This window comes from Pygoscelis adeliae, unplaced genomic scaffold, assembly GCF_000699105.1.
Source record: "Pygoscelis adeliae isolate BGI_AS28 unplaced genomic scaffold, ASM69910v1 Scaffold361, whole genome shotgun sequence".
NCBI lineage: Eukaryota > Metazoa > Chordata > Aves > Sphenisciformes > Spheniscidae > Pygoscelis > Pygoscelis adeliae.
The window spans coordinates 876,593-888,108 of NW_008824187.1; the positions used below are offsets into that span (position 1 = coordinate 876,593).

The following is an 11,516-nucleotide window of genomic DNA, read 5'->3' on the forward strand; positions in this document are numbered from 1 at the left end:
GGGAAATTCCTCCAGTCTCCGAGGGACATTTTGTGAGTGTGTGTGTGTATGTACATGTGCTTGTCCCCAGCCACGTGGTGGCTGCAATGCAGCAAACTTTGTGCTGTGTCATGCAGATGAAGAATTAATCCTCTTCTAAGGCAGGGCTATTTAGTGGGTGGTTATCTCACTGAAATCCCTTAATGTCCACCCCAGGGACTGGCATGGGTCCAGACCCACAGACAAAACACATCACTGATGGGTCTCATTCCTTTGGACGTCAGAAAAATTGTGGAGGGTTTATAGTCTTTTAACTTACATATTTTTTACTTAATACTTAAAACCTCCTCCAAATCAGTCAATACTTTCTTGTACTCAGTTAGCAGTGACCAGGCCAGTGCCAAAGCCCTGCTAGGCGATGCCAATGTTACTCGAGGTTGCTCTCATCGTGCTTGGCACCCCTCCGTAGGCGTAGAGTTACTTCAGCCCCGTTTCCTTCTGCCTGGCTCCAAGTGCTCCCACTGAGGACGGCAAGGAGCAGCAGGCTGCCAACTGCCCCACGTGTGTCCACATTTCAGCGCCTGCCATGTTCCACGAAGGGCTGGATTCTTCCCCACGACCAAAATCGCCATCCGATGCACCCACAGAGCTCAACCACCCCGCAGCTGCTGCCCCGAGCAAAACTTAATCCAGAATCCTTAGAGTTCCCCACTCCTTGCTAGCATGAGCCTGCCACTGATCCCAGCTGTCAAATGCACAGATTAAATGTCAACAAGCTCTCCATAATTGATATTAATACTGGGAAGGCTGAGCTGGGGACATGCCTCCTAGGCCACTCCACTCCCCAGATTCGAGTCATCTGGTAGCACTGCTCAGTGCCCCCCATGCATTCATGCAGATCCCCTGGTGCCTTGAACAACTCCCCTACAAAGTCAGCAGGGAGCAGTACTGGAGATAGTTGAAAACAGAAATAAGACATTAGCAACTGCTCTTTGCAATTAAAAAGAAGGAGGATGGGATGGAACATGAGCAAGTCTCAGGACTGGATGCAACAGCTCTCTCAAACTTCAGGGGCTGCGATGCTTGTGCATAATTTCAGGATTGCAAGATTTTGACAGTAGGTATTTATTTTTTAAACATCTATCTGCTATACCTTATCACTCTTCTTAGTGTACCTATCTCCAGCGGGTCTCCCAAATGCATTACAGTGCCCGGTGCTGCTCTTGGCAGCCTCTGGCTCTATTTCCATTAGCAAGTTGTGCAGCACAATAGGAGCAGATCTGCAGAGAAAACAGCTGGTGCCGAGAGCCCAGCACAACCCCTCTGCTCCTTTCAGGGCCCTCCCTCCCTCCGGAGCAGCTCTGGCCCCATGGCCATTAATCATTAGCAGTTGGGATGCACTCAGAGCTCCATCTTCCGTGTCATCGCTGTCCAAAAGGTATCTAGTGGACGCAACTGAAGTATGGTGAGTGAGGATGACTAGAAGATTTGCACTCCTAATTTAAGCTGAAGTAAAATGCTAGAGTAAATAACCCCTCTCTTTCACAGAAACAAACATTTTTCCTGAATTTCATTCTCCTGTGACTTCTTTTGCCTTTCTTTTCTCCTCCTGTTTTCGTTCTGCTGCCCACCTCTGCTATTTGGCATGACACCATGATATTGTATCCGAAGCAGTTTCCTGGCTCCCTCATTTCGTCTGCCCTTTGGCATGGGCCACAGCCCACTTTTTTATTTCTTGATCAATCCCCATTTTAACTCTAAGCAGGCAGACATCAACGGAAGACGCCAGAATGACAGTTCAGATGCTTAATGCTTTAACCCTCTGGAAAACTCACGGCTTTTGCGTATTGCCTGCAGTCTGCATAACCCAGACCCATTACTAAGGTGAAGGAATTGCTGATTTTCTAAGGGACTATTTGCACAGGGGTGGAAACAGGTAACGTCAGCCAGTTTGAGCTGTGAAATTACCACCTGTATGTTGTAGCTCATCAGTCTTTGAGAGAAGGCTCTCACTTAGGACAAAAGGGGAAGAGGATTGCTGCTGCTCAGTCCTTGCCAGAAGGGGAGACAGTTTGGTATCTGCAGGACGGATTCCTACCGTCAGCAAATTCGTAGCTCTCCTGGGCCAACCACCCCACACCTGGTCAGTCAAAAGGCAGGAGGGGGTAGTCGGGCCCCACGGAATTAGAAATCACTGTTTGCACTCCTGCAGCCTAACTGCTGTTCCCTGTGGGAATAGAGATTAATCTTATCCCGAGGGCTTAGCAGAACTTCTGTATCTGCCCTTTTCACATGCTTTCAGGAGGACATTATGCGTCACTCGTAGCTGCTGTTCTCCTCTTTTGTTAGGCTATTCTCTCAGGATTTATATAGTGTGTAGAAGTTTTGTTTCACATCACAATGTGTTTACGTGCAGGTCAGGAAATTCATCAGCCAACTGTCTGAACAATTAAAACAATTTTGGCCAGCCTCGCTTTGCTTTGATTCCGGGTTTGGGTTTGTTGTGACTCATCTAGCTCATGTCGCTATCAGCGCTATTGACCACAGCTCGCTGAAGAGGGGAAACGCAGCCGGGCTCACCACAGAGCTGCCAAGTATGAGCCTCGTGTACTGTACAAATGGTTGCTGTTTGTTACCACCCAGTGAAAGCATCTTCTCTAATGATCAATTTTGCCTTCCTCTAGGGAGCTGTTCTGCTCCTTCACACGCCCCTTGATCCCCTCACTTGAAGCAACCCAGTTTGTCAAATTAGGCTGGAGGACAGAAGATGCCTTGTCTGAACCTGGCTTAATCTGTGCACAGTTTGGGTCACGCGGGCCTTGATCAACCAGCGCTTGCTTGTTGTCAAAATCAGCACAAAGAAGAGCAGGAGGGTCAGGCTCTCTGCCGGGACCGGGCTGTGCCTGAATTGCTGCTGCCCTCTTCTGCCTGCGGAGCCGCCGGGGCCGGGGCCAAGGCTGCGTGTTGCACAGGCACCGGCCAGGTGCGAGGGCAAGCGCTGAGCTCCCGCTCCTTCACGCCCAGCACACCCCAGAGCTCGGACTCCGGCCAGATGCTCACTCACCGCAGCCTGGCTGTATTTCTGCTCAAGTCCCCGGAAAAAATGCTTTTCTACATTCATAAGAAAATGTGGAGCCGGACTCTTGCCAGCAGTGCCCACCGACGGGACAAGACGCAATGGGCACAAGTGGATTAACGTGTCCATCTGAACACAAGAAAACACTCCTTTTTTTCCTGTGAGGGTGGTCAAATGCTGACACAGGCTGCCCAGGGATATTGTGGAGTCTCCATCCGTGGAAATATTCAAAACCCAACTGGACACAGTCCTGGGCAACCTGCTCTCGTTGACCCTAAGGGGGTTGGGCTAGATGATCTCGAGGTCCCTTCCAAATGAAACGATTCTGTGATTACGTAGTAAACATTATATAATAATATTAAGCATTATATAAATGCAGATATTGCTGAAAACCTCCCACTGAATAAGTAAAACCATCAACTGTAAATGTTTGCAGATATTTTAAATGTAATCCAAAGACGACTCTTCTGTCCTGCACATCACCAGAGAAACAAACATACCTTTTTTACAACTCCTGTGGTGGCCACGATGGTCTCTGCTCCTTCTACAGTCTTGTTTGCCACTGTGTTCACACTGGCTACTACAGCTTCTCCCACCACATTGGCCTGTTCTTTGGTCTTCTCAGCAACTGGGATTTCAACAAAAGCAGAAAGTCAATGAGCTAGGCACTGCCAAGAGGCTGCCAAATTCACTGGGACAATAAAATGATTGCATCGAGGTAAGAGAAGAAATCGGCCCTGCTACAGTCCTTATTTGGATTTTTTTATGTGAGATCACGTCTGAATGTAGATCATGTACACAAGGGTTTTGTCTGACTCAAAACGCTGCTCAGAGAGCAGCACTGCAGCCTGTCAGTCTTTGTGGGCAACTGGAGAATGAAAAATTCACTGTAGGATACTGAGACAACTGTGCAAATAAGGTATTTTGCATTACAGACTGCATATGACCTCTCTCTGGGTACCTTCTGTTTGATTTAATACACCTGGCTGGGGGGGGGAAGCAATTTAGTCACAAAATTCTCCAGGGAAAGCATCCATTCATCTCTCCTCAAGGCAGTTCAGAAGGCTGCCCAGCCTTGGAGCTTGGGATACCTAGAAAGATCCCTCAGGGTGCCTGACTCTGTGACTGCCTGACAGGAGGCTCCCAAAGACCACAGTTCTGGTCCGACAGGAACGGGGGCAGGTAAACCCCCTCTGCATGCTGGGCAGCACTCTTGGCATTGTGAGATGTCTAAATTGCTGTGAATCATCCGAGTCTGCCAAGTAACATTTGTTGGATTTTTTTGACCTGCTCTACTGATTAAATATTTTCTCCCATCCACGTGCACGGCAAATGCCAGACCCTGCACCATCGCTCCTGGCAAGCATCCTCCATTCACCAAATGGAAGGTCACGCAGATCCGCGGTGTCCCCCAGAGACCTTCCATTTGGCAGCAACGATGGCCTTATCAAGAGGCCCAGCAACACATGACAGATTTCCACGTCCCTCTCAGGGCTGTCCTCTTACCTGAGGTCACACTTTGCACTACGCCTTCCTTGGTTTTGGTGCCTGTGAAAGGAAACACACGGTCCATCAGTGCTACCTGGCAAAGAACCCTCTGGATTCTGGACATGGACATGGCTTTCTGTTCTTACTAGGTGTGGTGGGAGCCATGGTGCTGCCGGCACCTCCTGCTAAGACACAACCCATTTGTAGACGCGGCAGAAGGGACCAGCTTCCTTCCCCCGTGAAGTCAATGAGTACCTTTGTGTTGGGAGTTGGGTAACTTCAACCACAAATTGTCCTGAGACGCCTAGACCTGAAAAATCTTGATTATAGCATGCTTAAGTAGGAAAAATTGTCCCGGAAATATTTCCAAAATGGAAAGAACAGTTGAGCGGAGGTAAATCAATGTTAAGCTAATTGTAAAAATGAACGTATATTAGGTGACCTGGTGAAATCTCACCTACTTCAGTCTTTCAAGGCGCGGAGTCCCACCTGTGACTCTCCCCTGCCTTTCAGCAGGGTACTTGGCTGCAGCGGTCATTTAAAGCTGCATTCTATACCTCTAATAAAGACTCTGGAGAAACTTGAGGCTGAATTTACAGAACAACCACCCTCCTACTACACACCTACTTACTAGATTCCCATATTGGTGCCTCAGCCTAGGCTGTAAGTGCCTGCTTGCAGCGATACACAGAATGCAGATGTTTTTATCTCAAATTATGAAAGTACACCATATGTATGCTTACGTTGTAATTTGTCTCGCTGTTCTCAAGGCAGAAAAGCTAACAGGATGTGAGGGCATTCAGTTTGCACCATAAGTAGCCCTTAAGGAATAATTAATATCTGCAGTTTTCCTCCAAGCTTGAGGTGACCTGCTATACGTCCCTTCTGTTTGTATACTGCAGCATGTATGTTAAATCATATGGTGGATGGGCAGCCCCCACAGTAACTAGATGCTTTTTCACTTTACAAAAATAAAGGATCAAATTTACCTCTGTTGGAAGTTAAATTAACACCACGTGCCAAAAGGCTCCACTGGTCCCACTTTACTGTATTTTGTAAATCATCTGCACCTATACAGGCTCTTTTAAAGTTTCCTATACGGATACAACAAAAGCATTTTTATGGCCAACTGTCAAAATGATAGAAATAGAGTGCCAGGCAGATCTTTAACTCCAGAGGTACTGGAGCATCCATGGGTGTGGTGGGAGAAATCAGCTACAAACCACATCTCGTTCTCATTAACAGCCTGAAAAACAAAGCAGGTGCAGCGCCCTGATAACGGCAGATCCAGCCCAGCTCTGTTCTGCCCGATACATGTTATGTATTATTGAACGTAATTCTCAATTGTTGATTTATTTTGGTGGTTGCAACAGTTGCCCGGGGAAGAACAAAGCTGTTGTACTACAATATGCCCTCAGCAGTTCACTCCACCCTCCTGAACTGTGTTAAAACAGAAGAGGTGAAATCTCTGTACTTTATACTTGTTACTGCTGTAAACAGCAGTTCCTAATGACGCATATGATACGTGTGCACTGCTGTAAGCTGGATTTGATAATGATGCCCGTGATATACAAATGCGTACAGAAGCACAGCAGTGAGCAGAGCAGATGCAAGTCTCAAGCGATGAATGTGAGCTCCTGAACGGGCCAAATGCACACAGTTCATTTCAGACGCCATCCTGCTTCAGTTTCCCTCCCAGTGCCATTCCAATGAAAGACTGCCACAATATTGATTTGGCGTACAAGATCTTCTCACATCAGACACAGACGTTCAAGCTTAGCCCTTCTTTGCTGTGTTTTGGTCAAAGAGCAGCTGTTAGGTAGGCAAAAATATATAAATTGTTGTACTAGCCTTGCACACATTTCAATTTTGCAGTAAACACGCTTAGTGAGACAAGAGCTGTACTTCTGTATTTTTTTTTTTACCAGACTTGTGATTTAAGATGACTATCCGGGCTCAATTCTTTTGCAGGGGGAGGGGAGCGGGTGGGTGCCATATTTTCTGATGGAAAATAATTCCAGGAAGGAGGGATGCAGGTAGAAGAAAAATACCTGAACCCATTTGACGGCAGAAGCAAGGGCAGCGGGGAGTGCCACCGCTGGGGAGAGCTTGCCTCGTCTTCCTAACCCCGTCTCCTGACCACACCCAGTGACTCAGGCTCAGCATCCATTATGCACCACATGAAACCTGACCTTCGGCGTAAATCCTCGCCAGCAACCCGCATCTGTTGAGTCAGAAAGCAATCATCACCTGAGGCTCAATCTCATTTCACTCACTAGTCCTCGCCTGCAGCTTGTGTGCACGGAATTAAAAGTTCAGGCATCCTGCCTCTTCTGAGTGCTGTGAGTCACCCGTGAGAGCTGCGGTATCGCAGGGGTGCGGCCGGGGTGGCGGAGCGCTGTGCGGTGGGAAAAGAGGTGCGGTAGAAAAGGGTATTATGATGTGCTGTAAGTCCTGCAGGAGTCCGCGCTGGAGTCGCTCCATTTAAGTAGAGCTTGGTGCGTTGGGGCTTTCTGCGACATGCATGGTCGAAAGCCGTTCTGGAAAACTAGAAGTGCATTCTTTGTGGAGGCTTCCTGAATTATAGTATTAAACAGTACTAATGACCTTAATACTCTGATGCAGCTTTGCATTAACTTCATTAATTAACTTCAGCATCACTTATCCCCCTATTTAAACCAAATAAAAAAGACAGCCCATTGAATCAACTTCTGGATACACATCAACCCTGCAAGAACCCACAGCCACTTCGGTATACCCAGCGGCTGTTACAATTTGGAGAGCAGACTGTGATTTTTACTAAGTGCAAAGGTGGCCCATGCTACAGGATTTCTCTCTCTCTTTGTGCACCCTCTGCCCTACACGCTCAGCGAGCCACGCAGCGGGGCAGGAGCACCCCACGCTCGTGACTCCCCCGGCGATGGCAGCATCTCTAACCAGCCCAGCTGTGAACCGCATTGCAGTGCTAGCACAGGAGGGAGGCAGCTCGGGCTCTGGCATGGCTTGTGGGAACTGAACCTGCGTGGCTCAGAGAGGAGGGACGAGGTGGCCGCAGAGCCCCGATGACACCATCCGCTCCAGGCGGGTGCCTCTGAATGAGCATTTTTTTCTCCTGGGGCAGCAGCAAGTGACTCACCAGATGTGGTGGTCGTGCCCAGACATCTGGAATCCTCCTTGGAGAGTCAGTGATGAGTTAACACAAACCTGAATAAAAGTCAGGCATCCACTTAATCCATCCTAAGCTTTGGGGTTCGCCCCTCTTTCCTGGCTTTCTGAAAAGACCCTCAAGCTTTTATACAAGTATTATTTTCTCCTGGCATCAAAAATTCAGGTTGCGTCACGTAACAACGCTCCGGACCAAGCTGCCAGGATAGGGGTCTGCAAAGGAAGGAGCAAGGAAGGAACAGTTCAGGTCTCTGATTAACCCTTCATGCGTCACAGAGTGAGAAAAGGTGGCACAGACAACACACTCATCACTCCAGTTTTAATCAGTGTACCTGGCCTCCACCTTCTCTATTTAAAAAGCAATTCTCTGAGATAACCAGCGTCTGGCCTTTGCTTTTCCTGCCTGTGAAAGACTGAATATTCCCCAAAAGGGCTGAGCATCCCCCAGCGTGCAACAGGAACTGAATCAGCCCCAAGGCAAAGCACTACCCAGTGCATGACAGGGCAGGAATTGGTGGTATACCAAAAAACCCAACAAACCAAAACAAAAAAAGAAAAGGAGAAAGCGCTTCACCTTCACCTTGATCCTTATTTGGTCCTCATTCAGAGATTTACATTTTAAGAAGGCTTTTAGAAAACTTTATTGAAAAGGTTGGAATCTCATGAGCAGACTCTACCTCATGGCTGTGCAGAAATGTAAAACAGCCACAGCATGGAGACGTACACCGTGACTGAACAGAGATGTGAGGAATTACGTAAAAAATTTGGAATAATCCTTTCTGACATCGCTCAAATCAGGAAGCAGCCAGGGCAGTAGGGATGCCACAGTTTGACACCTGGATGTGATGTTTCACAGGCTGGTGTTTCAGTTATTGTGGTTAGTCTAGTTATTTACAGGGATGCTGTTTACCTTTTTTCTTGCGAGTCGGCTTCGAATTGAAATGTGAACTGTTACATACGTTCATTCACAGCATGCCAATAGTTGAGCGTTTAAAATTTCGGGATGAAGACATTACCGGATCTGCCACACATAAAATTTGTGTTTCATTTGTAATTTACAAACCTATATCAGTAGCTATTGCCAATATAACTGTTTTAGGTATAGTAGCTACATACAGCTGTGGATGTTGCAGCATGATAGCAGGAAGAGCCTGCATGTAAACTTTCCTGCTAAAAAAACCCCCTCACTCCCACATCTAGCAAACATAAAAAGCTGTGTGAGATGCAGTGATCAGCACCGAGGTAATCAGTCTTGGGAACCTAAGACTTCATAGATTTTATAGTATCTGGAATATCTGACCATCCAGCCATATAATTATATGTGCTAGATTAGATAGTGGAGATAGCAGGTTTCGAGGGTGACCTTGAAGGGGAGGTTTCTGAAACAGCACATTAACCGTGAGAGAGGTCTCTAGCAGGACTTCAGGCATGCTGTTTTCCAGACCCTATCCTTTGGGCAAAATGAATTTGGGTATCTCTTGTAACGCAAGATTAATGTGCGCATGGGGAATGAAACAGGTCAGTGAACAGGAGAAGGATTTCAGGATAAAACAGTATGTTTGTGGGGAAACAGATGCATCCTGCAGTCCCCACTTAATAACACTGCTGGCTCCTCTCGGGGACCTCATCAGCGTGTCTCTCGCAGCGTGGAGGTGATGCGGGGATCAGCAGTGCTTGGCTGCTTGGAGAGTGAGTGACTCACCCTGCAAACAATCAGCGAATAGTCGTAACAGAAACCTTCCACCTGGGCATATGCTCCTCAACATTGCGTTAGTTCTGCCTCCCCTGAAGTAGTGGCCGTTTCTACGTTTGATTTGCAGTTGGGGAAACTGAGGCGCGGGGAGGATGTGGCACCCCAGGCTTACACAGCCACTCTGTGGCAGAGCTGAGGATGTTATCCAGACCTCCTGCCGTTCACTCCCAAGCTTTAGCCACAATATAATTTCCCCAGACTTTCTCAGAGACAATCTATGCGGCAGTTCGTGCTCAAACGTAGACTGAAAATAGTTCTCTCTTACCTACATACATCACCCCTTCTTTAGTCTTCTCTGCAGCCTCCGTCACTCCCTGCTTGGTCTTTTCTGCAGCAGCCACCACACCTTCTTTAGCAATGGAGAAACCTTTCTTAAAGACATCCATTCTTGCTGCTTGCTAGGGTATTACCTGGGCGATCCGCGTGAGGGACAGCAGCAAAAAGCACCTCAAGACTGGGACTGCAATACGCAGCCTTACCCTCGGTGGATACTCGGTTTCTCTGCCAGTCTCTGTCTTTGCTCTTACTCCTCCGCTGGATGAAGGCAGTGTGGCAAACCTCACAGACTCTGCCGGCTCTTATTGCTGAAGTGCGCTGCAGCGTAGCCAATGCCTGTGAACAGCCGATACTGAAATATTAATGATATGGATCTGCTTGGGAAGATTTAAGAAGGGAGGGGGAGAGGAGGAGGAGGAGGAGGACATCGGTACGTAAGGGACTGTCTGGAACATTTCCAGACAGATAAAGCTTTTAAAGTATGCTGCAATGCTCTCACTCAAGGATGCTCTCATGTGAAGAGGAAAAATTTTATCTGAAGAGCTGAGTTCCTGAAAGGGCATCTCCCCAAGGCTGCAGCAGGAGGCAAACACAAGGGTTCCCAGAGGCTGCAGAGCACGTAAAGCTGGTGGCGTCTGTAGCAAGCAAACAGGGTCAGGTTTCTTGGTCTGGCAGTTACCAGAACCCATCCTGCACAAAACCGTAACAAGAACATTATTTCTAGTAAATACTGAGAGAAAAAGGCAACCAGGTAGAGCCTGGTGTTCAAGTGAAGGGAGTGAAGGGAGCTGGAAGCCCCACTTGCCATGTTTGTCAAGTCTGAAGTTGGCCCCTCAAGGCATTTGGTATAAATTACGGTTTTTGCTCAGCTGCACATCCCGTTACAATGGTTCATTTCTGAAAAATCAGATGCCTGTTGGGGGAAATCCTGTTTCCTATTTGTTTCTCTGAGCTGCTGTAGACAGAGCTCTGCCACTGCAGAGGGAGACGACATTTTACACCAACGCCATCACTCACGTCGCAAGTCTGTGCCGCAGAGCACAGCGGGGCGAGAAAATCATCCAGCTGAGAACCGACTGGGGAAATCCTACAGTTTGCATAGAGGATCCATCCAGCCTCAAGGCCTCGCTAGGAAAAAATACCAAAACGTATGATCATTAATCACAGTTAAGCACATTAATCCTAAGGTGCTTAAAGTTAAACTCAAGCTAAATTGTTTTCTGAAGTAGCTGTTGTCCCACTAGCACAAACTGAAATTCAACACAAGCACCTGTGAAAGCAATTGCTGGTGCAACAAGGTGGTTATTTATTTTTATCATTATTTAACGGTGCCACATCTCAAACTACGGACGCCGTGGAGCACTGGTCTCTGAGCACAAACCCTGACCAGCTTTGGCTGCTTTTCCTTACCTGCCTGGTAAGGAATACGAAATTGAGAGCTTTAACGGCGTTATGGGAGGGTAGCGCACCGTAACGTCATGAAGTGTAGTGGTCCATGAGCCACTGCTGCCCCAAGTTATCAGCCTGGAAGGGTCCAATGGGGAATGACTACAGAGAAAAGGCAAAAGTAAAAAATGACATGTCTGTACATACATGCAGACATGTACACAAACTTAGTTCTTACTATGGAAGTAAGCTTATTTCTTTAGATTTTGGGAGTGGTTTTTTTACTCCGTACTGAAACAATTGAAAGACTGTTGATCTGGAAAATAACATACAGATTTCTTAATCTTTTTCTCACAAATGGGTCTCCTTACTTATAAATGAAGAACAAATTTC

The 11,516-nt window shown here is 47.4% G+C and overlaps 1 protein-coding gene across 1 annotated transcript in view; it reads right to left on the minus strand.

Annotated features, from left to right (window-relative positions):
- The window catches only part of SNCG (synuclein, gamma (breast cancer-specific protein 1)), a 17,406-nt gene extending 7,357 nt beyond the window's left edge, over nucleotides 1–10,049 (minus strand). The window contains exons 1-3 of the mRNA XM_009334625.1: nucleotides 9,727–10,049; nucleotides 4,562–4,603; nucleotides 3,556–3,683 (exon numbers count right to left, since the gene is read on the minus strand). Coding sequence (XP_009332900.1) covers nucleotides 3,556–3,683; nucleotides 4,562–4,603; nucleotides 9,727–9,847 — 291 coding nt within the window. The 5' untranslated portion in view covers nucleotides 9,848–10,049. The remainder of the gene's footprint in view (nucleotides 1–3,555; nucleotides 3,684–4,561; nucleotides 4,604–9,726) is intronic.
- Nucleotides 10,050–11,516: the final 1,467 nt, after the last annotated feature.